Raw genomic sequence first — 24,426 nt, 5'->3', positions numbered from 1 at the left:
CAGTCCAGTTAAGTGTGTCATGGAGTGAAAAGAAAAAAGAAAGAACAAAGTAATAACAACAAACTTGCCAGCACTTGATCTTTTTATTTCTCTGCAAAAAGTTTATTCACCGTTACAAAGTATTTGTTTTAATTACATCATAATATAAGGCACATGTTTAGCGGCTTCTTAACTTTTTAAAATCATTTTTTTTAGAAAGGATATAAAAACATAAAACCTTAAAATTTCGTTAAACTTTTTATGGATGCGTACTTAATATTATCAATCAATTATTTTAGAGAGCCTGCCTGAAAAGAAATACACACTATGCACTTCCTCGCATAAGTTAAATTTTCCAAAAAAGGTATCTAAAATAATAAAAATATATAAAAACAACCTTCAATTTCAAATGGAAGAGCAAAGTATGAATAGGCAAGAAGCCTGTAAACATGCGTCAAGCTCAAGCGTGCTGGTATCTGCAATGCTTAGTTTACTCTCACTTTCTGTTTCAAGAACTTAAGGAACCATTATCATTCAAACAATGGGGAGTATCACTTGCACACCTGCCAATTAGTTGCAGTTACAGCTAGATCTCATGATTGATGATTAATACACTTATGTTATTTTCTATAAAAATAAAAGAAAAAGAAGGTGGGATACGAATTTCATAATAAAATAATTTCATAAAAAAATTGCCTTACTCTAAAGTTTTTTGTATAGTAGCAATCAAAATCATATAATTTAACAAAGATTTCACCAGAATATTTTTCATATAAAGATAATAATAATAATAACAAAGGTGCAAAATATGGTGCAATTTATATTTGAATCATAATAAAAATAGTAATAAAAAAAAATCCTATATATAAAGAATGTGAAAGGAGGGATTTAAAAAATGAAACTAGTGTAAAAAATTAGCTAATAGGGATTTTCATTACAAAAAACATTGAAGGTGCAAAACAATGAAATAATTTAAATTTTAATCATAATAGACGAGCATCAAAAAAGCCCTACACATACAGAACAGGAAATGATTTAAAAATAAGACAAGTGTAAAAAAAATTATCTAATTGGGATTTTCATCATAAAAATCCAAATAGAAAAATTTCCTAAAAATTAATCATTGAGAATTTTAGCTGAGAATAGAAAGTAGATATCTACTCCGATGAAATTGGATGTCAGTTCTAAATCTAGCTGAATTGGCAGGGGTGCATTTATATCACTGTTCACTTTTTATTTTAAAACATGAACTAACATAAATTTTGTCTAAAGACAGAATATCAACAGTAAATACCTTATATATTTTTTTCAGATTATAAATTATAATCGTTTTTTTAATATATAGATATGAGAAACTTATAAATGATAAAAGTAGGAAGGGAAGTTCTAGGGACAAAGAAAAAATTTAACCGAATAATTAGCTAATTTTTTTTCTTTTCTTTTTTTTTCCGAATGAATGCAAGTCTACATTATTAGCTGTAATCCAAACGTAATATATGTAGGGTTTAAAGTCACTGCGATTACTGAAACAGATTTGAACAAAAGAAAGTTATCCTTGTGAGCAAACAAGAGTATTAGGCTCCACATTTAAATGCATTTCGTTGAGGAGTGAGCATGTTTCATTAATGACTCCATTAGATTGCAGTTGAGGCAAACTGGCTTCATCTTCATTCACAGTGCGGAGGAGCTTGAATCCATTGGAACCATCCGGGCCTTTAGGTTGACGAACCAAAATGAGGCGGGGGCCTCCTCCTTCAGATGAAATAGTGCGGATGCGATTCAGTCGCTCTGGTCTTTCCAGAGGTTGTCTTTCCCTGTAAGTATATATATATAAATATTTATCTATGGTAAAACAATGATTGAATCATATGCCACTGTGCTATTCTGAAATGCCTAAAAAAAAGCATTGCAAAGCATGCTTCGTTATTATTGCAACCATTGTTTATTATTTATTCATTATTATTGCAACCAAATAGATGTTGTGACAGGGAACCTAACATCTGGGAGTTAGAGGAGATTGTATCAAATAATTTTTTCTTGTAACATAGTATAGTTATTTATGATAGAAAAAATTAAACAAGGGATTATTTAAACTTCGCAATATTTACTTCAATTTTTCAGATACTTTACTGAAACATTAAAAAATAAAATTGACAATAGGTACCTGTATTTATAAACAATTTTTAATTTGTAACTTACCCCTAATACCCACAGGATAAGTAGCATCCAAATATGAGATGTTACGATAACAGTTTCTTCTCCCAAATTACAGTCCTACTAACAGTTTCTTTAGCCAAATTAATTTTTAAAAAAATATTAATTCATATTTTTATTAATGTTAAAATCCTGTATTTATTTCAACAGTAAGTACTAGCATACCAACTAAAATTACTTTTAAGAACAAGTCAAATGATAAGTAAATAGGGCAGAAAACAAATATTTTAAACTGAGAAAAAGTGTTTTTTTTAAAGGAAATGCTTTCAATAAAGAAGCATCGTTTGATATTGCTCTCTTAAAATCGTTAAATCTCTACAAATCGTAATTGCATTTCTTTTGATTTAAAGATTTAAACCAATGTTTTTTCCCCCAGAAAAATGAAATTATTAAAACTCGTCATAAATTATTGGCACCCCAACAAGAGCTGGGATTATTTTATACGACATCGTAAATTAGTGAGTAATATTACCAAGCAAGCAGCAGAAATCAGTAATAACTATTTTTGTAACCCTCACATTAAAATGACAATAAAAGGTAAAGCAAAAATAGCTTAAAAAAGGAAGAAAAAAAAATAAAAATATAGGTAAGTTAGATAAAGAAGCTATGTAATTATCATCGATATTTAATATATTAATTTGGAAAGATATTGTTTAACTGTCAGATAAAAAGCAGGCATGAACATGAATGTTTAAGAATGGTGGAAGCAACAAGGAGTTAGAGGGAAAGGAAAAATAAATGAAAAGGCAAATTGATTTTGAAAATTTCTCTCAAAAATTATTTAAAATTAGTGTAAATTTTCAAAATTTGTTTTAAGTAATGTAAGATGAATTTTGGAGAAATGAATTTCGTATGTGAGAAGTGGGGGCACAAGCATAAGGAAACAGAGTTCTATATAGAACACATATATAAGTGAATAATTTCAACTTCTGTAGAAAAAACTTTATGCTAAGAAACAACAATTATTGCAAAGCAATTATCAGGGTTGATGAGAGGGTAAGAATTGTGGGTCTAGCCCCCTAGTAAGAAAAAAAGATGAATGATGAGAAACCAGTACGAGGGCTGGTGAACAGAGCAAAAAGTGGGGAATCATTATATTAAAAAACACAGCACTGTAAATTCAATTAAAACTAATACTGTTATGAAAAGTATCATAAAATTCACACATATAAGAAGACACTTTCAAAACTGAGTGAAACTATTGAATGAAAGCATTACCCTATTTTAACAACACTGCAAGCAGAATATTTTCCAGTCCTCTGATGGTAAACAACAACAAACTCCACTTTATCTCCAGCCTGTATATTACTGTCACCTTTCACTTCAGACATGTGGAAGAACAACTTCTTACCCTCCTCTGCCTCATAGGCGAGAAATCCGAAATTTCCTTTGATAGTATCCACAACTGCCTAAACATTCAAAATAAACAAATTAAGGTATCTTATCATTGTTCAAAATAATTTTTGGTCAGTTTAGCTTTATTATTATAATGGCAGCTATACAATTCAATGCAGAAATTGAGATAACAGGTAAATTTCAAAGCTTGGTTTACATATCTTTAATAATTAGCACTGGTTTCTTTTGTATACATTTAGGTTTTCTTACGTTCTAGTTTTTTTTTTTTTTTTAAATCAACACCTTAGACTACCTTACAATAACTGCAGCTAAACTAAAAATGAATAAAAAATTCAAAATCTATCCTTACTGCATTGAATGTTACAATTATAATTCATAATGATAATAAATAAACAATTTAACTACAGTTGAAATGATTAATTCAATAGGATGCTTCCTGTCAATGCCTTCTGAAGAAATATTTCAGTGAAAACTAATGATTTATACATTATTTAAAATACTTTTCTCATTTTTATTTGATACAATAACTATGATTAATGTTTTCTAATATTACACACAGGTGCAACTCTAAAAAAATTTCAAGACTAAACTTATTTCTTGACCAATTGCACACCAGAATTTTCAGAAATTTATAGCTCACTGACTCAAAAATCTACCTGGCACTTATATTAAATCAAGGATGTGATTATTTTTCTCAAAATTTTTTTCCTTTTATTATTTTTTTTATAGCAATCAAGATAAAAATAACAGCTCTTTATGTCTTTTTACACTAATCACTGAATAATAAACCACTTATTTTTTCATGAAGCTATTTATATCTCTACTTATTTTTTGCTTCACCGTGATTTTTTGTCTTCTATCTTTTTTTTAAAAAAAAAAAAAACTATTTTAAAACATTGAGGTAAAATGAAATCTGAAGCTTATTTAGACACAACAGTAATACAAATTTTGTGTTAGCAAGCAGTCACTGAAACATTTATAAACTCCAATTTTTGCATACCTTTTACATTTCTGAATACTTGTGTAACAGAAACATCATTACTTGATCATTTTGCAATAATTATGAAAAATAACTTTGTTTTCAATAAAATATATTATTTTCTTTTTAACAGAAAATATTTACAAAATTTTTAAGGAAAAAAGGACATTTTAAATTTAAAAAAAAAAAAAATATTAATTCATGAAATTTAGTCTGCTGATTTTTTCTCAAGACTGATTTCAGTCCCCAGGACTGAATAGTGACACCCTTGTATTACATTTGTAATAATAAAAAGACAATTGATTACACATTAATTAATACACTAAAATTGATTACTTTATTCCTAATCATTCTATATAATTTAAAATAAATACCAAAAATCAAACTAACCTGTATCCTAGCTCGAATAGCTTTAATGTTAACAGCTCTCTCTTTTCCTTTCTTAGTGATTCCGATCTGAAATTGGACAACATCCCCTTTCTGGAGAAATTCATGTTTGTCATCTAAGCTTGTAATGCCAAATTCATACTCTGTTAAATTTTCATCCATATTTTCAGCTAAAATCAGAAAAAGATTATTCATTTAAGATTAAGGTCATTTAAGACAAAGACACAATAGTTGAAACATTCATCGAGAACACTGTTATGTATTATACTGAAGTGCTAAGAGTATGGTATGAAATAAAAGGAAAAGATAAAATCTAAATTGAACTACAGTACAGAACCCGTTATCCGGAAATCAGAAAACCGGAAAACCAAAAAACCGGAATGAATTTCAATAAATTTTCCCGCCATTTTTTTTAAAAAAAACTTTTTTTTCCTCATAAGATTTTAGGATTTTTCATTCTTTTTTAAAAGATGTTTACCTTACCATCATTTTGAAAATAATCATCAGTGTATTACTTCATCGTTTTTTCTTCTTTTTAAGATTATTTCCAAATATTTTTTTAGTTGGGTTTAGCAATAAAAAAAACGGCTTTTTGTAGTGATTCAGAAAACCGGAAAAATCAGTTATCCGGAATAACGATGGTCCCGATCGTTCCGGATAATCGGTTCCCTAGTGTACATTACAACAGAAACAATTAATTAATCTTAACCATTTTTGATGAATTTAATCAGAGGGAGAGAAGTATTAAAAATATTTGTGATGATCATTATTAAATCTATACAAATACACTGATAATTAATATTTTTTTTAATCTGCAAGATCTTTAGAAGCATCTCGGAGAAGGTTGCTACACAATCTAAATGGGATAGCGAGCATTCTAGAATTTCCTGTGAATTTTTCCGACAAACTACACCAATATAATTACACAGATAGCATTTCTAGGAAGTAAATTTATCATATGTTTGCTTGCTATTAGATTTTTTTTAAATATTTTCTGCGAAAATTGCATGATATTTTTTTTCTTTCCCACCCAAATCAGTTTAAAAAAGTATATTTTAACAATCTCAAAATAACATAAAAGGCAGTATTAAAACACTAATTACATAATTTGTATAATTTTCAAAAATAAATTTATAAAAGTTTTCATCCTTATCCTTGTATTGGATCTTCGTAAAGACATAATTTAAGACTTTATTAGATTAGAAGATTATCATTACATTTAGTCATAGTTATATTTAGACACCTAATTAAGTTTTTTTTACCCAACTTTTTTTAAAGGTATAACCAAAAATTATCTATTATATTAAGTAGAATGAGATGGGCCAGGCATGTAGTGAGAATGAGCCCAGAACAAACAGCATTGAGAGTCTCTAATGCAACCCCCTCCAATAAAAGGCCAAGAGGAAGGCCCAAAAAGAGATGGAAGGACTGTGTGGATGAGGATTTTGCCATCCTAAAAGTAAAGAACTGGAAAACAATTGCTGGGAGAAGGGCAGAATGGGAAAAGCTTCTGAGGAAGGCCCAGGCTCACAAAGGGCTGTCGTGCCAATGCTGATAACCAAAAAATGGTTTCCTCGCACTATCAAAAAAATCTGAACTTTAGCAACAACTTATTTGGAGCATAAAACATAGTATTCCATCAAAGTAAATACTTAGATAATACCTGTAATAAATTAAATAAATAAAGAAGAAGTTTACTATGAAAACTGTACATATAAAAGTGCATTGGGAAAAGTGAAACAGTGCAACTACAACAAAAGCAATGTGAGCAGACAAAATGGCATATAATTGACAAGAAATAAAATGTATCATTAATATTTCACAAAATTTGCTTTTACTGGTTTTTCCAATAGTGTTGCATTTACCTGCATAATCGCTGAAACATCAGTTATGAATGTGAGTTTGAGTCAGCTGAAAAATACCAGTGTATTTATGGTGACTGGTGCGTGTTAAATCTATCGGGGTTACAAAAAAAAAAAGTTCCCATAACAAATCCAATACCTCTGGGGTAATGAATTGGAAATAAATGATTGGGTCCTCCTTATTAAACGGGCTTCGGTGTGTGTGGGGTTGAAGTTTTATTGTTGGCCATAGATGAGGCTACTGAAAAAACAGAAAATGCACCTTCTGCCTAATTCACATGATTTCAAGCAGGCTTGCTGATTGTCAAATTGCATCTTAGTATTCTTAGTGCATGCAAATAAGGAGTGATTTAATTTTGACTTGCACCTTTTAAAAAAATAAATCACAATTAAATAACAGTTAATAACAAACCCAAGGTTCCTACGATTATACCAATTTTCAAGATTAAGATTGATTTTTAACAGCATTTTAAAATTTATCTATGAATACAAAAATTTATAAAACTAAAATTTTAAATTATTTGCTATCTAGATTTACTCATTATTATCTTAAATAAAAAATTTGTATTTAATAAAAGTTTGAGACAAATTAATTTCCAATAATGATTTATAATTTTAATGATTTAAGAAACTGATTTCAATAAAAGAAAATCATTAAATTAATTTAAACTATTTATAAAAGTAGTAATGACAATAAGACAAATGATAACACTACTGGCTAAACGTTTATAAGGTGTGGAACAGTCCCTGTACTAATGATATTCAAGGAATTTTTAGAGCTGATCGTGAATTTCCTTAAGAATCCTAGCTTTCTTCGGTTTTCAGAGAAAGTGGCAGCTACCCATAATAATTAAGGTACAATGCACAATTATAAACAATGAAATTTCAGTAAGCATTCCTTACCATGAGAAGCCAAACGTATTTTTCCAGAATACTGTTCTTGATCCGGATTGAAGCATCTTACAGGACAAACCACAACACCATTCAAAATTTCAGGTTGAATATCTTCCTTTTGCAGAGTACCTGAAGATAATTTACGAACACATTCTGCGCTCAGTTTGTTACCTTTGTGAGTAACACCATATTCCACTTCTTGTCCAATTTCAAGGGACGATGCATTTCCATCAAAAACACTTTAACAAACAAAAGAATGACAAAATAAATAGATTAAATTTAATTAGAAAATGAACTTTGTATAAACTCCAAGAATAGATTAAAAACTGGGAGAGTGTCTAAGACTTACAATCATAGATCACATATATTATAAACAAAAAAAAGCCAACAAAATAAATGTTTGAAGCATAAAATATACAGTTATTTCTTTTGATTATATAGTTATAAATACTTCCAGAACTGTTCTTATTAGTATTATTTAAAAATATAAGACATATCATTCTGAGCTATAAATATTTTTCTAGCCTTTACAAGTTACGAAGTTGAAGCCTACTTCCAATATATAAAATGCATGAATTTTTAGACAGAATCATGAGAGAATAATTGAATAAAAAAATTTGGATCTGAAGAATACATCACTGCATTCTTAATAAATTGCACACCAGCATGTTTTCTTAATAAGAAATATTAATGGTTGCTTAGCCATTAATATTTCTTATTAAGTAAGGCAAAAATATAAAACATAGTAATTTATTATGATTCCCAAAAAGTTTGAAAATTTTATTGAAGTTCATTTTTACAGTTGTTTACTAATGACAGTTGTTTACTAATTTCAGTTGTTTACTAATTACAGTTGTTTACTAATTACAGTTGCTTACTAACAAAGTTTCACTAACTTTTTAAAAAATATTACAATAAAAAAACTATAAAATTAAAAAAAATATAAATTTTACATTTTAATTAAGATTAAATTTACACTGTTAAGATTTACACTTAAAGCAGTTTAACTTTATAACACTATTTATCATTATAATGCATATTTTCTCCCATCTATTTCTGGAAAAACTTCTTGCGGTTCAGTGTAAGCTGAAATCAAGAAGATAAGAGTAGATGCGTTTTTTATACACAACATAATTTCATGATATTTTAATATTCATAAATATTTCACCTTACAAAATTATTTTATAGTTACATATAGATCAAATCATTCAAGGAATAGCAAAATCAAACAATTCTTTGAAAGAGAAAAATGTTTGATACAACTTTAAAAAATCTAACTAATCAATAAAATTTTTCAATTACCTATAATGAAAAAATACTTCTTTGTCATGATCTTCAGTCTCAATAAATCCAAAGGTATCTTTCAAGGCAGCAACATATCCTCTATGAGTGTAACGGAAACCATTTCGTATTTTTGACATTACTTTCACATGTTTAGCATACAATTTGTCATCTTTGGTAAGTAGCATAAATTCAACCTGAAATGGCAGTTTATTAGTCAAATGAAACTAAAACACAATTTCTAACAAAACAATATGAGAAAATAGGGTTCCAACTTAATTTCAGAAGAAAAAAAAAACTGCCAGACTTTTCCAGCCAGGTATTTCAGGAAAATTCAGACCATATTTTATCTATATCATACAATTTTTCATTGCAAAACTGATTTTGTTTTTTATTTGTAATGTTAAACATTAGATATTGTGAGAGAAAAAAATACCATTGAATGAGAATAGTTTCACTAAAATGTAAAATTTTTACTACAAATAATTCTAATAGATGACAGAATTTTATAAATCCAATCTCAATAACCTATTACTATTTATTATTGAAAATTTTAAGACTGGTTATTTTCCAGGTACAATGTTTGAATTTTCCATGTTTTTGTAGAAAAAGCAACTTTCCCACACAATTCCATGCATTTAGGAGTCAAAATAAAATTCCCTGACAATCCAAAGTCTTCAGTGGGAGCCTTGATGAATATTATAAGACAAGTTAAAGAGAAAAAATTATAAATACTCATTCTATTAAAAATTTTGAAATACATTTTGAACATTCTTTTAGAAAAATAAAAAAAACTACTTTAAAATGACACAAATCTAGTTTAAGAATTCTCATATGGTAAAAAAAGACCAACTTGAAAACATGACGAGAAAGCAATTGATATTAACATTATACAGATCTCTAGTAGAGACTTAAGAGTTTTAATTAGTCGGATCAGAGAACAAAATTTTGATTTTAAGTTTTTCTCCTCCCGGACACAAAATGAAGCTATAATAAAAACTTCCACCCGATCACTTACTTTATCACCGGCTCGGGGGAAGGAGCGATGCTCACAATCTTGTGTAGTGAAATACACACTTTCTTTGGCCCCATTTTTGTTGAGAGTAATAACGCCCTCCCCCGACAATTCATCACTATTTTCTTCTTGGGCAGATTTCTTACTACCTCGTTGTGGGCTTTCTAAAGACCAACGGGATGGAGCTTCTTTTTCAACCACTCCAATATAGTAATCATCTGAGTTTCTTTGGTCCTGTTTTGAAGAGCCATTGGTTGGAGGAGTAACTATTGTTCCTGGTGGAAGCACTTTGATACGAAGTGCATGGATTCTGCCAGGAGAAGCAGGATCCTAAAATACGAAGAGAAAAAATATTCATCAAAATTGCGGAAATATTGCACTTTTAAAAATTAAATTTAGGTATTCTAAAAAAAATTTAACAATGTTGCAAAACTCAATCAATTATTACTAAACAGAGTATTTGATGCACATTTATATATTTTAATTTGATATACAATAGATTCGAAGCATAATTTTTGTTTGGAATTTAGAGCTGTGGAATGCACAAAATGGTATTAAGCATTTAGGGGGGGGGGGGAAATTGAATCATCTAGTTTTTATTTTTAATTAAGAAAAAAAAGGTAAAACTGCTGCTCAAAAGCAATCAAAACACAGTTCTTAAGTTTCTTATTAATTGAAAGAAGTATAAATTGATTCTTGGACCGGGCAAGGTTGATTCAGCCTTCCATCCCTTCAATGGGTCAATAAAATAGTACCAAGTATGCTTGGGAACTAAACACTGAGGGTTCCACGTTGGGCTGACCTTTCAACCAGAACATCTGCTCTTGTACCTCCGAGCACAAAGGTCAAGAAAAATGAGATGAGCACAGAGGCCTTGTCCCTCTATGGGCTTTCATGCCACTAAGTTTAGTTTATTGATTGAAAACACATTAGTGATAAAAATTAATCTAATCTCTTAATAATTATCAACAGCCTGGTCAATATTAACAGCCAGCAAATGAAAGAAGTTCGAAGTATAAAATAAAGTATATTTGTGCAGTTTGTAACATATAACGACGGGGAAATACTAACAAGGGAGTTTATATACTCACCCACCAGAATTAAGTTTATTAGTTGCTCTTTTCATTGCTCAATAGCATTTTATCTTTTAACTTAGGGGCTTGACGACAAAATACTTTGAATAGGCATAACATTTGTATTAGAGAATTTCTAGCAATATAATAACTCCTAATTTCTATCGATACATAATTTTTAACAGTTAGGAGGAAAAATAATTAATTGTTAAAATCGTTTGCCACTTACTGGTTAGGTAACATATTACTTATTCAAAATTATACTGGTTATCTTGCTTTCGAAGCAAAAACTAAAATCTTGATTTAAAACAAATTACCTGAGCAGTAGTAAATTCAACTTCATCCTGAAGTTTTATGCCATCTTCTGGGTTAAGGAGCTCACTCAAACGAAAGTATACCCGATTTTCTCGCACACCGTAAGAAATAAATCCAAAAGCCTCTTTTAAAGAAGTCACAAATCCCTGTAAAGAGATTTTACAAAAACATATACATAAACCACTCATCAAAGCTGGAAGCATTTTTATAATTTATGCATTTCGGAAATACCTGCTCTCGTTTTTCTTTAGAAAAAGTAAATTCATTTATAAGAAGTTCAATATTAGTAGCTCTTTGAAGATTGTCTCGTCGATCGGTGGCCACATTAAACTGCACCCAATCACCAAGTTGAAGGGTGTATTCAGCTTTGGGATCACGTTCACCAAAAGGATAATAAATCACACTACAAGAAAAAGGAGAGATACTCATTAGTCTTATTAAATATAATGAAAAAAAAAGGGATTATACAATGGAAAATATTAAATGGATAACACAATTTTTAAATGAGCTAAGGATTTAGTTGAACTGTTATGGTAATACAGATTGTAGTTTTGTATAGGGATTATACCAGACATTTTGAAAAAGTTCAGTTTTTGTAAATTTGTGAAAACACTCAATTTTCTGAAGCTATCAAGGGTCTGTCTAGGTTTTTTTGAGAGGTACCTATTTAGTGAAAATTTAGACATAATTTGTGAAAAATTAAAAAATCAACACAAAAACATAGTAAAAATATAGATTTATCGTTTCTTAAGGATACAAAAATAAAATTTTAAGAAAAAGTATTTTGTGAAACTATTGTTTTTACTAAAAGTGAATTTGTGAAGGTACCGCTAAACGGTAGTAAATTCGGCCTGGATAGACTCCTGGATATGTCTACTATAGCATGGAGTTTTTGCAGCTAATTTTTTGTTTTTGTAAATATGTGACAATAAGGTCCTGTTTCAGTAGAAATTACAAACATGTCTTTCAAAAAGGGTTTAGTTTTAAAATTATGAATTAATCCTTTGACGCAGATGGGACACCGGCGTCTCTTCAATATATTTTTTCTGACACTCCACAGGTAAAAATATATTATGTATTTTTTAATTATCAAAAACAATTTAATAGTAACTAAAAAATTAAGTTAATAGTACTCAGAAACAAATATTTTTTTTAAAAATTTATATTCATAAGTTTATCAATAATTGATTTTGTAAATTAAAGAATTTTCAATCATGAATAACTGTTTCCCTTAAATCTAAATAATTTTAAATACGTGCAAATTAGAAAAACTATTGCTTAGAAAAGAGCCGTACTTAAAAGACTTTTCCTTTACCAAGAAAAAGACACAGGTGTTTTATAACCATAAATTATTAAAATGATAGTACTAATGTTTTCACTATTTTGACCTAAATTAATAATAAAAAATGAAAATATATTTAGTAAAAATTTTGCCTCAAAAGGTTAAAAATGTATGCCAGTGAATCTGATTTTTAAGAGAGTTTTGTAATGGTTCCACTTATAAATTAAAAAACATGAAAGATACCAGCACTATATTCAAACTGAAATATTTTTAAATGTCGATTAATAGAAAAAAATATTTCTAAAGATTACGCCCACTTAAGTTATAGAAACTTTATTTTTGTTTGAATTATGGTATATATTTCCTCATGTATTTATTTTTATTGTCTTGATTTCTTATTCATTCATCAAGTGATGTTTTTGAATAAAATTTTTAACCCATTGTTAGGTTAATGACATACAAATAAATGGCTGGATTCAAGATAATTTAGACTGTTACTTTCACAGGATAAAGATTTGATTCTCATGTACAGTTTAAGTTCACGTGCAGTTTTAGTGTGAATATAAAAGGTATTCAATAGTCTCTAATAAGTTTAACTACTTATATTTCAATCTATCATAACATTTGCTCCAAATATCACAAAAAATATTTGCAGTAAATCTTTGGTAAGCAAGATTAAAAATCTGCACATTTTAGTTACTTTTAAATAAATAATATTTAGCAAGACGTCATTACAATGCTTACTCATTATTTAACTGCACTTGAATTTTTCCAGGCAAAGCATCATTGGAGCGAGATCTACTTTTTTCTATAACTTCAGTCACTTCTCCAATTAATAAATCTGGACTTATATCTTCAAAAACTACAGTCCCCAAAGGTAGGTTGACAACATTACATGCAACCTCTTTGTTCTGTAAGGAAAAAAAAAGTATGAAGAAACTCTGTTTAAAATTTAAACTGAGAACAAACAATTAAAGATATTGGGCAAATATCATATAAAAGTACTATGGTTTCCATGTAGCACAATTAAATATTTATTAAAAAATTTTATTAATAAATATTTAAAACATGTGATAACATTTAGATATGTATTGAACAAATAAAATAATTTAAGCACTTGTTTTCATTCATTAATCTTATGCAATCAATGTTAAATAGTATAAGTCATACTGCCACAATGAAACAATTTTAAGTGAACATAACCTAGGAAATATAAAGAAAATTTTTAGGAAAGTTTTTTTTACAAAAATAAAATTATAAAAAAAAAATTTACATTTCTTGTCTGTACAGAAAATTCCACATCATCTCCAAGGTTAAGATTTTTAAAAGCTTTGCATTCACTGGAATGAAAAAATATCTAAAAAGAAAACATAGTTTTTTAAAAGAAAGAAATTAGTATAACAACAAAGTCATTTTCTAAAGGATAAAAAAATATATCTCACCTCTTTAACTACATCTGCTCGTTCAATAAAACCAAATGTTTCCTTTAGTGCACAAATTACACCCTGATAACGTGCAGGAGGAGGTTTCTCCAAACGAATATCAAAAGCCCTAAGGTTTCCTGTATTTTTATCAGTAGCAATTCGAAATGTGACTCGATCACTAGGCTGCAACTCTGCCGCTTCATCGATATCGTCTGCGGAGTACGGCAGGAAAAAGCATTCACCTCTGTTTTCATATGCAACTCTTCCCTACAAAAAAGGAAAGGAAAAAAAAAACATTATTTTGGGGGTTAATTTGACAAGATGAAAAAATATTTATTTTTTGTATTTAATCTGAAAAAGAAAGTCATTATTTATTCACAAGTCAAACTAATCAGAAACTTTTATAATCATGTTCTTAAGCAATAAAGATAGAAAGGTTGACGCGATTTAAATAACTTGATTCACATTGCAAATTAAATCACTTAATCATTTTTTTTAATTGATTGAAAAAATTGTTGAAGGTATCTTTTACAGGGTGTGCAGCCAAATCTTTCAACCAAAAACAAAAAAAAAAAAAAAAAAAAAAAGCAACATTCAACTATCTTCAGGGTATAACATATTATATCTTTCGAAAGCATAATTTCTTAAGAAAGTTAAATTTTTTGAATTAACAATTACAACAATTACATTTTTTAATATTCATAATATTTAATTTTGGTTACATTCAGCATAATTTTATTTTTTTCGCCAGTTAAAATTTTAAAAATCTGATATGGACATTATATCATTTTCAACCTCAAACTTGGAAAAACATGAAAGTATAGAATAAGATTTTCAAGAAATCTGAACATAAAATGAACAAACTAGTAAAGATCTTACTTCAGTATTTTCTTTTATTGCTGGTGTAATGAATCCTGAAACTCTTTCCTCACACATTACTCCTCGAACTTCAGATGTAATTTTGCAAACTGAACTTGCAATCGGCTTCCCAGTACGTCGGTCATATGTCATTTCAAATTCAACTGCATCTGAAAATTTTGCACAAAAATAAAATAACTGTATAGCTATGTAGTACTATCTTCCAAAAATCTGGCTGTGTCATTTTAAACACTAACAATTATATGACTAGCAAATAGTTAAAATAAAGCAAATGATGTACTTTTATCATGAAAAAATATCAATACTAGGCCTACCAACCTCAGAAACGCCTGTGACTTTTCACGACAAGGAGCATAATGTGTAAATAAAAATATAAAATTATTTTTAATATTTAAAATTACTTTTTACCTTAAAAAATTACAAACAAATAAATTAAAATTAAAAAAAAAAAAATTAGATTGCTTTAGAAATTTTTAAAAATGTAAATTGAAAAATTTTTTTAAACCTTTTTCCTGGCTTGCCTGCCCAGTCAACTAATTCTTGAAAGTTTGCTTTAACAAAGAACAGAATTAAGCCGGAACTTTTGTTATACAGCTAAATAATCTCTCCAAAATCGCACATCTAGGCGGAAGGGTCGAAATTGCCATTTTCAACTTGTGGAAGAAAATTTTTTAGGGATGTAGGCAACCTGTGCACAGGTCCTCAGATTTAAAAAATAAATAAATAAATAAACTACATTAACATTAATACTATAATTCAAATGTGATAATGTTTTAATAATGTTAAGTCACAAAAGTAATACTTGTTACAGGTTAACTTATAAACTATCCAATCAACCTTAAGGTACTAAAAATCTGTAAGTAGAGATTCTCCAGGCTATAGAGGGGGGGAAAAACTGTAAGAAAGTTAATGCACAAAAAAGCTTTTCTGTTCAGCAAATGTTCAATTATTCTAAAAATAAACTTGAAAAAACACATTTTTTTTTTGATGATTGTCAATAATTAATTTAATCCATGTTTTAAGCACTGCATATTAATATTCATTTTGTAAATAATTCATCAAAAAGTGCGAGAAAAATTTCTCTTCATGCACATTATAAAAAATGTACCTAAGTTATTTAAAGTTAAACATAAAAAAAACTGAATAAAATCGATAAGTAGTTTACCTTATTTAGTCCAAACTTTATTATGTGTATTTTTTAATAATTATTACATTTTAGTTTAATTTGAAGAAAGTATTACTTATTAACAGGGTTCGTTGATTTAAATCAGCTTGATTTAAATCACGATTTAAATCATGATTTAAATCAAATGATTTTTTTAAAAAAATCATTGATTTAAATCAACTAATTTTTTTTATCTATATATATTGATTTTAAAAGTTAAAAGACAGTGTTTTAAATTTTTGATACTTCTATTATTTTCTTTTCTTAGTATTAAAATTTAATTTAAATAAATTGCTGCATTAATTAATTTTAGTTAACGAAATTACTTTCTTGGTGTGTGTTAAATTCCAACACATTTGAAATTACATTTTTAAAAATCTTTTGATTCTTGAGATTGAAAGTACAGATTAAAGTAAACATTTAATGCTGTCCTAATATAGACTTGCATAGCTGTAGAAAGTAATTAATAAACATGAATTTTTTTCAAAAAATAATACAAGTAATGTTAATTAAAATTCTACCTTTTGAATGAAAAAGCGTTAATTAAAATCTACATCATATTTTATTGGTGGAAAATGTATATTTCTGAAGCTTGAGGTTATATTAAAAAGAAATTACCGTAATATGCCAAAAACAGAAAAAGAAAAAAAAAACGGGCTGATGAATTCAGATGTTTTTTTTCCTATTGTAGTGTCATTCTTCCCTTTCAAACTCTTTCGAAGTCTATTTGATGCAGTAGGGTTATTAACTGGTATTTTTTTCTCGTAATATGTTTACAGTATCTTTGACATTATCTGATTTTCTATAAAGAAATTTTGTGAAAAAAAATTCCAATGAATACATAGATTTTCTAATTTTTTTTAGCTTAACTTATCTATTTTGATATAGAATTAAAAGTGAATATTTTAATATAAAAATATATAGATTAAATATTTATTTATTTTTTGATGAATACTTCAGATGTTTTTTAACATTTATAAACACAATCTGCTACATTTATTTTGTCATTTTAAAAATCATGAGAAAAAAGAAGAAATCACAATTTTGAATTAAAGTTATGGTTTGTTAACTGAAACTTTGTTTTAATAGTTAAAGCACAGGGGTCTGTCCAAGCCGGTACCTTTACAAATTCAACATTAGGAAAAATGATAGAATAATCACACAAAATACTTATTCTTAAAATTTTATTTTTGTGTCTCGTAAGAAACAATAAATCCATATTTTTACTATATTTGTGTTGATTTTTTAATACAATTTTTAATTTTCACAAAATAGGTACCTCTCAGAAAGACCCAAACAGACCCCTGAAGTATTCTTTAAATTCTCTATTTCATCTAGTCTTTAAATTTTAATCATGCATTTCTTTCAAAATGGTTGCTATGCATTCAAAGCCATGTTTTAGTTAGAGCTTCTAAAATATTGTTACAATATAGTTTTAATATTAAGTTAATTTGTTTAAACATTTATAATTTTTTTAATCATAAATTAAAGTTCTTACAGTGTATTTGAATAAAAATCAAACAAATCTGATTTAAATCAAAAAAATCCGATTTAAATCAAAAAAATCTGATTCTTTTGATTTTTTTTAAAAAAATCACGAACCCTGCTTATTAACTAAACTTATACAAGATAAAAAATTAAAAAAAAATTTTTTAAATATTTTGTTTATTAAAAATTATTTTGTTCAAGATTCACACTGATTTTTTTTAAAGAAAAATAAAGATAAACCTAAATTTACATGATAGCATTTCATATTTAAAAACTTTCTCTTATATAAAAATAACTTTTTCTATTAAACTTATCTTTAAACATAGAAGTCAGAACAATACATTCGACAGAATGTATAAAACATGTTAATAATAAGAAAAATGAAATCTTACCACCAAGTTTTAGGTGTTCAATATTATCTGAATACTGACTGTAATGGAAAAAAAGCCTTGCTTGACGTTCACAACACTGTATAAATCCATAAGAATGCTAAAATATAAAAGCAGAATGAGAAAAAAAAAATAAAGAAATTTAATTTGGAAATAAACAAAAAAAGCATTCTTGTGTTAAGGTAGGTTATAAGTTACTATCAATTATGATTTACCTAATTACAAATACATAACAAAATTTTGTTCAACACTACTTTTTGATAAAACTTACACTTCTGTGGCTGTGACTAAACTGCCTAAACAAATATAAAACTAAAGTACTAGTGATTTTTTTAAAATTTAAAATTACAAAATTTTTTCCTAATGGGATTTCTAAAAATTCACCTTTTTTGATAATTAAGCTTCCACTATATTCCCCCCCCAGACTAAATTAAAAACCTGCTAACAAACTTATTAAAAATGTACAGGTCTATATCAAATAGTCTACGATTTATATGGGTATGAAATGATTACCAAATTTTAAAAAAAAAAATAATAAAATTGATTTTCTTTAAAAAAAAAAAAAAAAATAGGACATAAATTATTATTTTAAGAGAATTAAATCAAACTCTAGAAGGAACTTTACTTTCTTCAGTTTATATATACAGTGAGACTTCTCAGGAGTGACCAATCTCTGTTGCACAGTAAAATGGTCATAAATACAGGTTGGTCCTTCTTAGGGATTATTTCCACTTTATTTCAAAATGTTATCAAACATACATGAGTTTTTGTAAGCAATTTAAATTTTACTCTGTGTCATTTTCTTTTTGTGGAAATGCAACTTGTGTTGGCGTCATAAAAACTGGATCGATGAATAAAATTTTACCCCAATGAGACCCCTACTGAGAGAATTATGAGTAAAATCAAATTTATTAATTATGAATGATAGAACTATTTAAAATAAACAATTATATTTTTCTATTTAAGTTTGCATTTAATTTTATATCAGAAAAAGCAGTTTACTTAAAAAAATAAGGTTTGCTTGAGAAGCTTGGTTTTTCGAAAATAATTTTTTAGAATTTAACTTTTAAATCTAACATTTAATCGTTGATTGCATAGTCTTCAGTTTATTCTGATCCTATCATGAGGTTGTCGATCTCTTTCAGTAATCGTCAAAAGGAGCTCTCTTAACAAGAGCCACCCACAAATATTTTGAATATATTTAAATCTACTTATTTGTTTTGTTATTATTTTTTTGTTCCGATATTTTTGCGTGTTTCCTTACTTTACCTTTTCCACATTTGATGCGGAGATTTCCAGATTCACTGGGAGAAAGGTTTTGATGGTCTCCCCCAAAGGTTTTCTTCAACACAAAGTCTGTGCCGCCCAAAATTGGTAGTAAATAGAGGAAGTCACTACACAGAGGTGGTCTTTCCTGGATGTTTCATTGTATATACACACAGCAGAGCGCCATTAAAGAAAAATACGGATATTTGGACAATATTGAAAAATGGCTATTAGAATATTTTTAAGTAACACCCTTTCACACTTTTTCCAGGCTTAGAATTGGCAATTAAAGTAGTGCCTATTATTGCATATTACAAATGACGCGTTTAAAAGTTTTAGAATTTTACTAGAAGACAGTTCCCCCATTAGAAATTACTTGCTACCCACATTGCAACTGTACCGAAAGAATGTGAGTTTCTTTCCAAGATCACCAAGGGACAAAAGAAACCGTTTTTCGACCACTTTCAGACATTCTGAAAATAAAAAAGTAACTTTACAATTTTTATTTTGAAGAAGGTGGGAATAACACATGACCTCTATGATCTAGATATTTAGACACTCCAGCAATTCAGAGTTCGGATAATTGCCTCTCCACTGTAGAGATATAAAGTTACATCTCAGGGTCTGTCCAGGCCAAATTTACTACCGTTTAGCGGTACCTTCATAAATTCAACTTTAGGAAAAACGGTAGTTTCACTAAACACTTTTTCGTAAACTTTTATTTTTGTAACCCGTAAATCCATATTTTTGTGTCGATTTTTTAATATAATTTTTAAGTTTCACAAAATATGTCTAAATTTTCACAAAATCGGTACCTCTCAGAAAAACCCAGACAGACCCCTGATCCTGATGAAGGATCAGTTATCGAACTTCCTAAACCCTTTACTGGTTTATTACAAAATGCTTATGGTTTAACTAACTATCAAATTTGGCAGTTATGGTAAGAGATGTTGTATATAGAAAATGTTTTATAGTCTAATGAAATATTTATAAACATAACTAATAATTTCTAAAAATGCATTAACACAAGGCAAAAAAGATTATTTCAGAGAAAATCTATGAACAATGACTTTTTGGTTTAAATCTTGTATACCAAAAGTTCAAAATAGCTTATTTTTTATAAAAACTTTGCCCTAAAACCTTTTTTTTTTTTTAAAAAAAAAGAAAGTTTATTATAGAATTGGAGAAACAAATAGAGCTACTACAAAAAACTACATTTACATACATAGTGCTTACGAAATGCTTACAAGTAATTTTTCAACAATGCCTGTTTCTCTGGTAATGCCACTGGGACTAGAACTATTGCTGTTTTGACAATCGTCGTTCGTTGTTTTATTGAAAGATGGAGATCGGTGACAACTGGGCATTGCAGAATCTTGAGCTGACGGCTGGAAGTTCTGTAGAAAGAAAAATACAAAGTTTATTGAATGAATAATACGGTAAAAAATTTTATACAAATATTTTTATGCTAAATAAATAATCCTAAGAAACTGAAACAAAGATATTACTTGATTAAAAAACTTCATGGATTGAAAAACGGAAAAATAAATCTGAGAAACAAAACTAGAAAAACTACAGTAACCAAAAGAGGAAAACGGAACAAGAAAACCCACAGTGAGGAAAGACGAGAGGGGAAAGTTATGGTAAAATGAATTTTCGTGTACTTGGGCGAGGTGGTTAGGAACTAATGTCGTTAACAAGGGAATCAACATTTATATGAATAAAATAAGATTTCAGAGCATCAGGGTGATCTGTCATATCAGGATGATCTGATATGACTGGGGTGAAAATAATTTTTGGCATTGTAAAAATCAATTTATGCCCAAGATTCCAACAGTGTGCAGCAATTGATGATTTTACATTTTCTTAGTAATGGACATTTTCATCATGTTCTTTAACTCTGAATTTCAAAGAGAGTCTAGTTTGCCCAACGACAAATTATATGCACTATTATTATCAGCATTGAATAGCTGATGCAGATTCGATTTATAACTATTGATATTCAACTTCATGAAATTTTGAACCAAGCCCAGAAAACAATAAAACTCCTAAATCAAGCATTGGGACAAATTTGTCACCACGGAAGACTTTTTGACAAAACTAACCAGTATTTGTATTACCATAAAAACCACTTGCAGTACGGCTAAGAACAAAGATATTCTAACTGATGATCAATCTACCACTGAGGATAATTTACTTTAGCACTGTGGTCATTTCAATAAGAGTCAACCAGCCAACATTATTATTTGAACTTGAATCGCCAAGGGGTGTCAGACAAGGTGTGTAATATTTATAACACTAACAAAGATCATTGCTAGAGTTCAAACTAACATAACAAATATGTGTAAAAACTATTTCTTTCTAATAATGTATAGTAAAAAATAGTTTCGGCCAACCGATTATTCGGCAAAAAGGCCACATACTGAATAGTGGCTGAATATTCTTTACATTTCTAATTCGGTATTCTCAGCATAATGTAATGAAGAAAAGACAAAATTAAGGTAGAAAGATGAAAAAATTTAAATAATTCAAAATAATTTTTAAAAGTCTAACTACACACATCACATTAAACTAATACTGTAATAGTAACATTATAGAATAATCAAAATAGTTTTGCATGCATTTCATACATGTTATTTTTTAATAAGACGTACATGCGCTTTAAAATGAAAGTTGATATAATTTGTATACTTTTGATTTAGGGTACACGAGCTAAGGTCAAACCTAGCCTTTGAATAATTTTTACAGAATGGATCTCTCAAAAATTGCAGCAAAAATAATAATAATAAATAAAAAATACCAATAGTAAGAAAACGAGCCAGCCTGTTTCAATTTGCTCATATCACCTTAAGCATTCTGCTTTTCATTTTTTTAAATAAATTTTCGGTAAACACTTATCCATTTAAAGAATAAAATAAAAAAAATTACTATAGCACCTATATTAGTATATTAGGTACCTATTAAGGCCACTAATTAAGAAATACAGAAGTCAATAATATTATGGTGATAATTTAGTCTCTAAAAATGAATAATACTAATTTTCCTTATATGCATTGATTGAAGCAAGCTTAAATATGATTAAAAGAAATACAAATAATAGAGCCAAAAAATATGTGTATCTCGTACTCATACAAAAAATACATTACAATATAAGAGATATGTAAACAAAAAAGTGCCTAGACTAAGAGCAAAAGGTACTACACTCCTGAATAATTTATGCTTATTATGCATGCAACCAAAAAAAAAAAAAAAAAAACCACTTTTTTACAGAATTTTTCAAATTACCACAAAATTGCCTTTTCCAACTATTTACAAATATTTAACTATTAAAGATGAAATTAATTAAATTTTCAAAATTATGAATTATTAGTTATCAAAAAACATGAAATTCTATACAAATAATAACATAATCGCAAATATATTATTCTTTATTCGGATATAAATTCATAAATTACTTATTACGATTCATTTAAGATAAGATTATTCCTTTGTATCACATTTTTCATCAAGTAATAATTGTTTTGTCAACTTCTAAAAAATTTCCAAAAAGAAAAATATTTTAATCATAAGGTACATTTTCTACAAGTTACTAAAAATCAAAATAAAGAGGGAACTCCATAAAATTCCAAACATCACAACATTTGCTAAAATAAACATCAAAGTTATTTAAATATAATTTGGTTTATCTTAGTTGTTTAGGTGAACATTTAAATTACCTAATTTAACAAGGATATACCAGGACACAACTAGAGCAAACACGGTCTATAACCCGAACTTCAATTTAGTACCCTCTTTCGAAATTTGGTAATTTTAATTTTTGATTAAAAAAATATTACATTTGTTGTTTCCCTTTGTGTTTTTCTTTCTTTTTTTATTATTATTTGTTTTTTAGTTTCTTGCTAGCTACTACACGAAAGTCTTCAAAATTGCAAGATCACAATAAGGAAGTTTTTCCTTTTTGAAAATAGGTAAAAACATGGAATTTTAATTATATTATTTATAAAAACATAGCATAATAAGCACAGGGACTATTTTAAATTTTTGTACATCATTAAAATTAATAATGTATCACAAAACTTTATCAATTAACAAAAATATATCAAATATTAAAACAAAAAAAAACATATTTAGTGTCTTTTCAAGCAGTGTGCTGAACCCCAGTAGGCCCTGGCAATAAAAAACCCTTATATAATCAATTACATTAAAAATTATTTTAGATAACATTTAAAAAAAGCAAAAGCATTTAATAAAAATATAAACAAAATCCTTTAAATTACCTTCCACTGAGGGCTTGCCATTTAGAATCGATAAATTTGATATATCCAAGGGAGAAAGGCAGCAGACTTTGTTTTCTTTTAAGGTGGTCTTAATTTCAAGGAGGCCAAAATATTTGGGTAGAAATTTAGCAGATGGAAGTGCCTCAGATGTTTAACAGTGAGTGTAGATGTGTTCGAGCTGACTTGATCTTTTGTTCCTGAGCTGTTTGAATGAATTTGTCCAAGTTAAAATGTCATGCTAAAATAAAGAGAAAAAAACATGAATATTTATGACAAAATACAACAAATAACATTTTTATTACCCAATAATACTAAAACATGTACTATATTTTATTAGTTTCATGAATAAAACATTTGTAAATTACAAATAGCTTAAGTAAAACACCAATAATTAAAAGTAAACAAAAGGTTTATACAAGTTATATGTCGTACATATACATTTAATTAAAGTCGCAAACACTGTTCTGGGCTCACTTGTTATCTAGAAAAAAAAGCCTAGTTTGAAGAAGGAAACAATGTTAAATAATATTTGAACTTATTTTATGAGCTGAAATACATTTTAAAAACTTGAAATGGATAAAAAATTAGTCACACAAATATTTACAAACCTCGACAAATCACATCACCGACAACATGCCGCCATCTTAGGATTTGGTTGATACATTTTTGAGTTGAATTGCAATCTCCTGCTTACAAAACTTTTTATTTTTATCCATGTTTTTAAAAACTACTTGGAAATTAGCGATCATATAAATAAAGTTATGAATTATAAATATAGTTTAATTTAAGAAAGCAAGGATAAATATATTGTTTTATCTAAAGAGATAAGAAAAGAAAAAGTAGATTGAGAAATGAGTATGCAAATTAAGCGTCTGAAAAAACTGAAAATTCAGAATAAACT

At 27.9% G+C, this 24,426-nt stretch overlaps 1 protein-coding gene across 6 annotated transcripts; it reads right to left on the bottom strand.

The window, feature by feature from the left end:
* Window positions 1-64: 64 nt before the first annotated feature.
* Window positions 65-24,414, bottom strand: Unr (cold shock domain-containing Unr). 6 transcript variants are annotated; one of them, XM_043045241.3, is made up of 16 exons: window positions 24,134-24,414; window positions 23,526-23,763; window positions 20,496-20,645; window positions 17,986-18,082; window positions 14,941-15,089; window positions 14,080-14,328; window positions 13,911-13,994; window positions 13,382-13,548; window positions 11,587-11,758; window positions 11,358-11,501; window positions 9,971-10,297; window positions 8,974-9,149; window positions 7,681-7,910; window positions 4,919-5,085; window positions 3,412-3,602; window positions 65-1,793 (listed from the first exon to the last, which is right to left on the bottom strand). In XM_043045241.3, the coding sequence occupies exons 2-16, from the start codon at window positions 23,544-23,546 to the stop codon at window positions 1,529-1,531; spliced, it is 2,589 nt and encodes an 862-aa protein (XP_042901175.1). In that variant the 5' UTR covers window positions 23,547-23,763; window positions 24,134-24,414; the 3' UTR covers window positions 65-1,528. The 6 variants fall into 6 exon arrangements, with proteins under 6 accessions (XP_042901175.1, XP_071036704.1, XP_071036702.1 ...); XM_071180603.2 differs by having other exon boundaries at window positions 20,474-20,645; window positions 24,134-24,270; XM_071180601.2 differs by having other exon boundaries at window positions 24,000-24,149.
* Between the last annotated feature and the right edge of the window lie 12 nt (window positions 24,415-24,426).

The sequence above is a fragment of the Parasteatoda tepidariorum genome, chromosome 8, assembly GCF_982258835.1.
Source record: "Parasteatoda tepidariorum strain Cologne lab strain chromosome 8, Ptep-v5.0, whole genome shotgun sequence".
NCBI lineage: Eukaryota > Metazoa > Arthropoda > Arachnida > Araneae > Theridiidae > Parasteatoda > Parasteatoda tepidariorum.
Note: the sequence above shows the minus strand (reverse complement) of the source record. Positions and strands in the feature narration are given on the sequence as shown.

What these genes read in the sequence shown, in the direction of transcription:
- Unr (XM_043045241.3), bottom strand. Translation starts at nt 23,546, where the DNA reads ATGGCAAGCCCTCAGTGGAAG. An exon ending in AATACGTTTGGCTTCTCATG is followed by an intron (nt 5,086 to 7,680) that starts GTAAGGAATGCT and finishes TTCTGATTTTAG; the next exon opens with CTGAAAATATGGATGAAAAT. An exon ending in CTATTCGAGCTAGGATACAG is followed by an intron (nt 3,603 to 4,918) that starts GTTAGTTTGATT and finishes TTGAATGTTTAG; the next exon opens with GCAGTTGTGGATACTATCAA.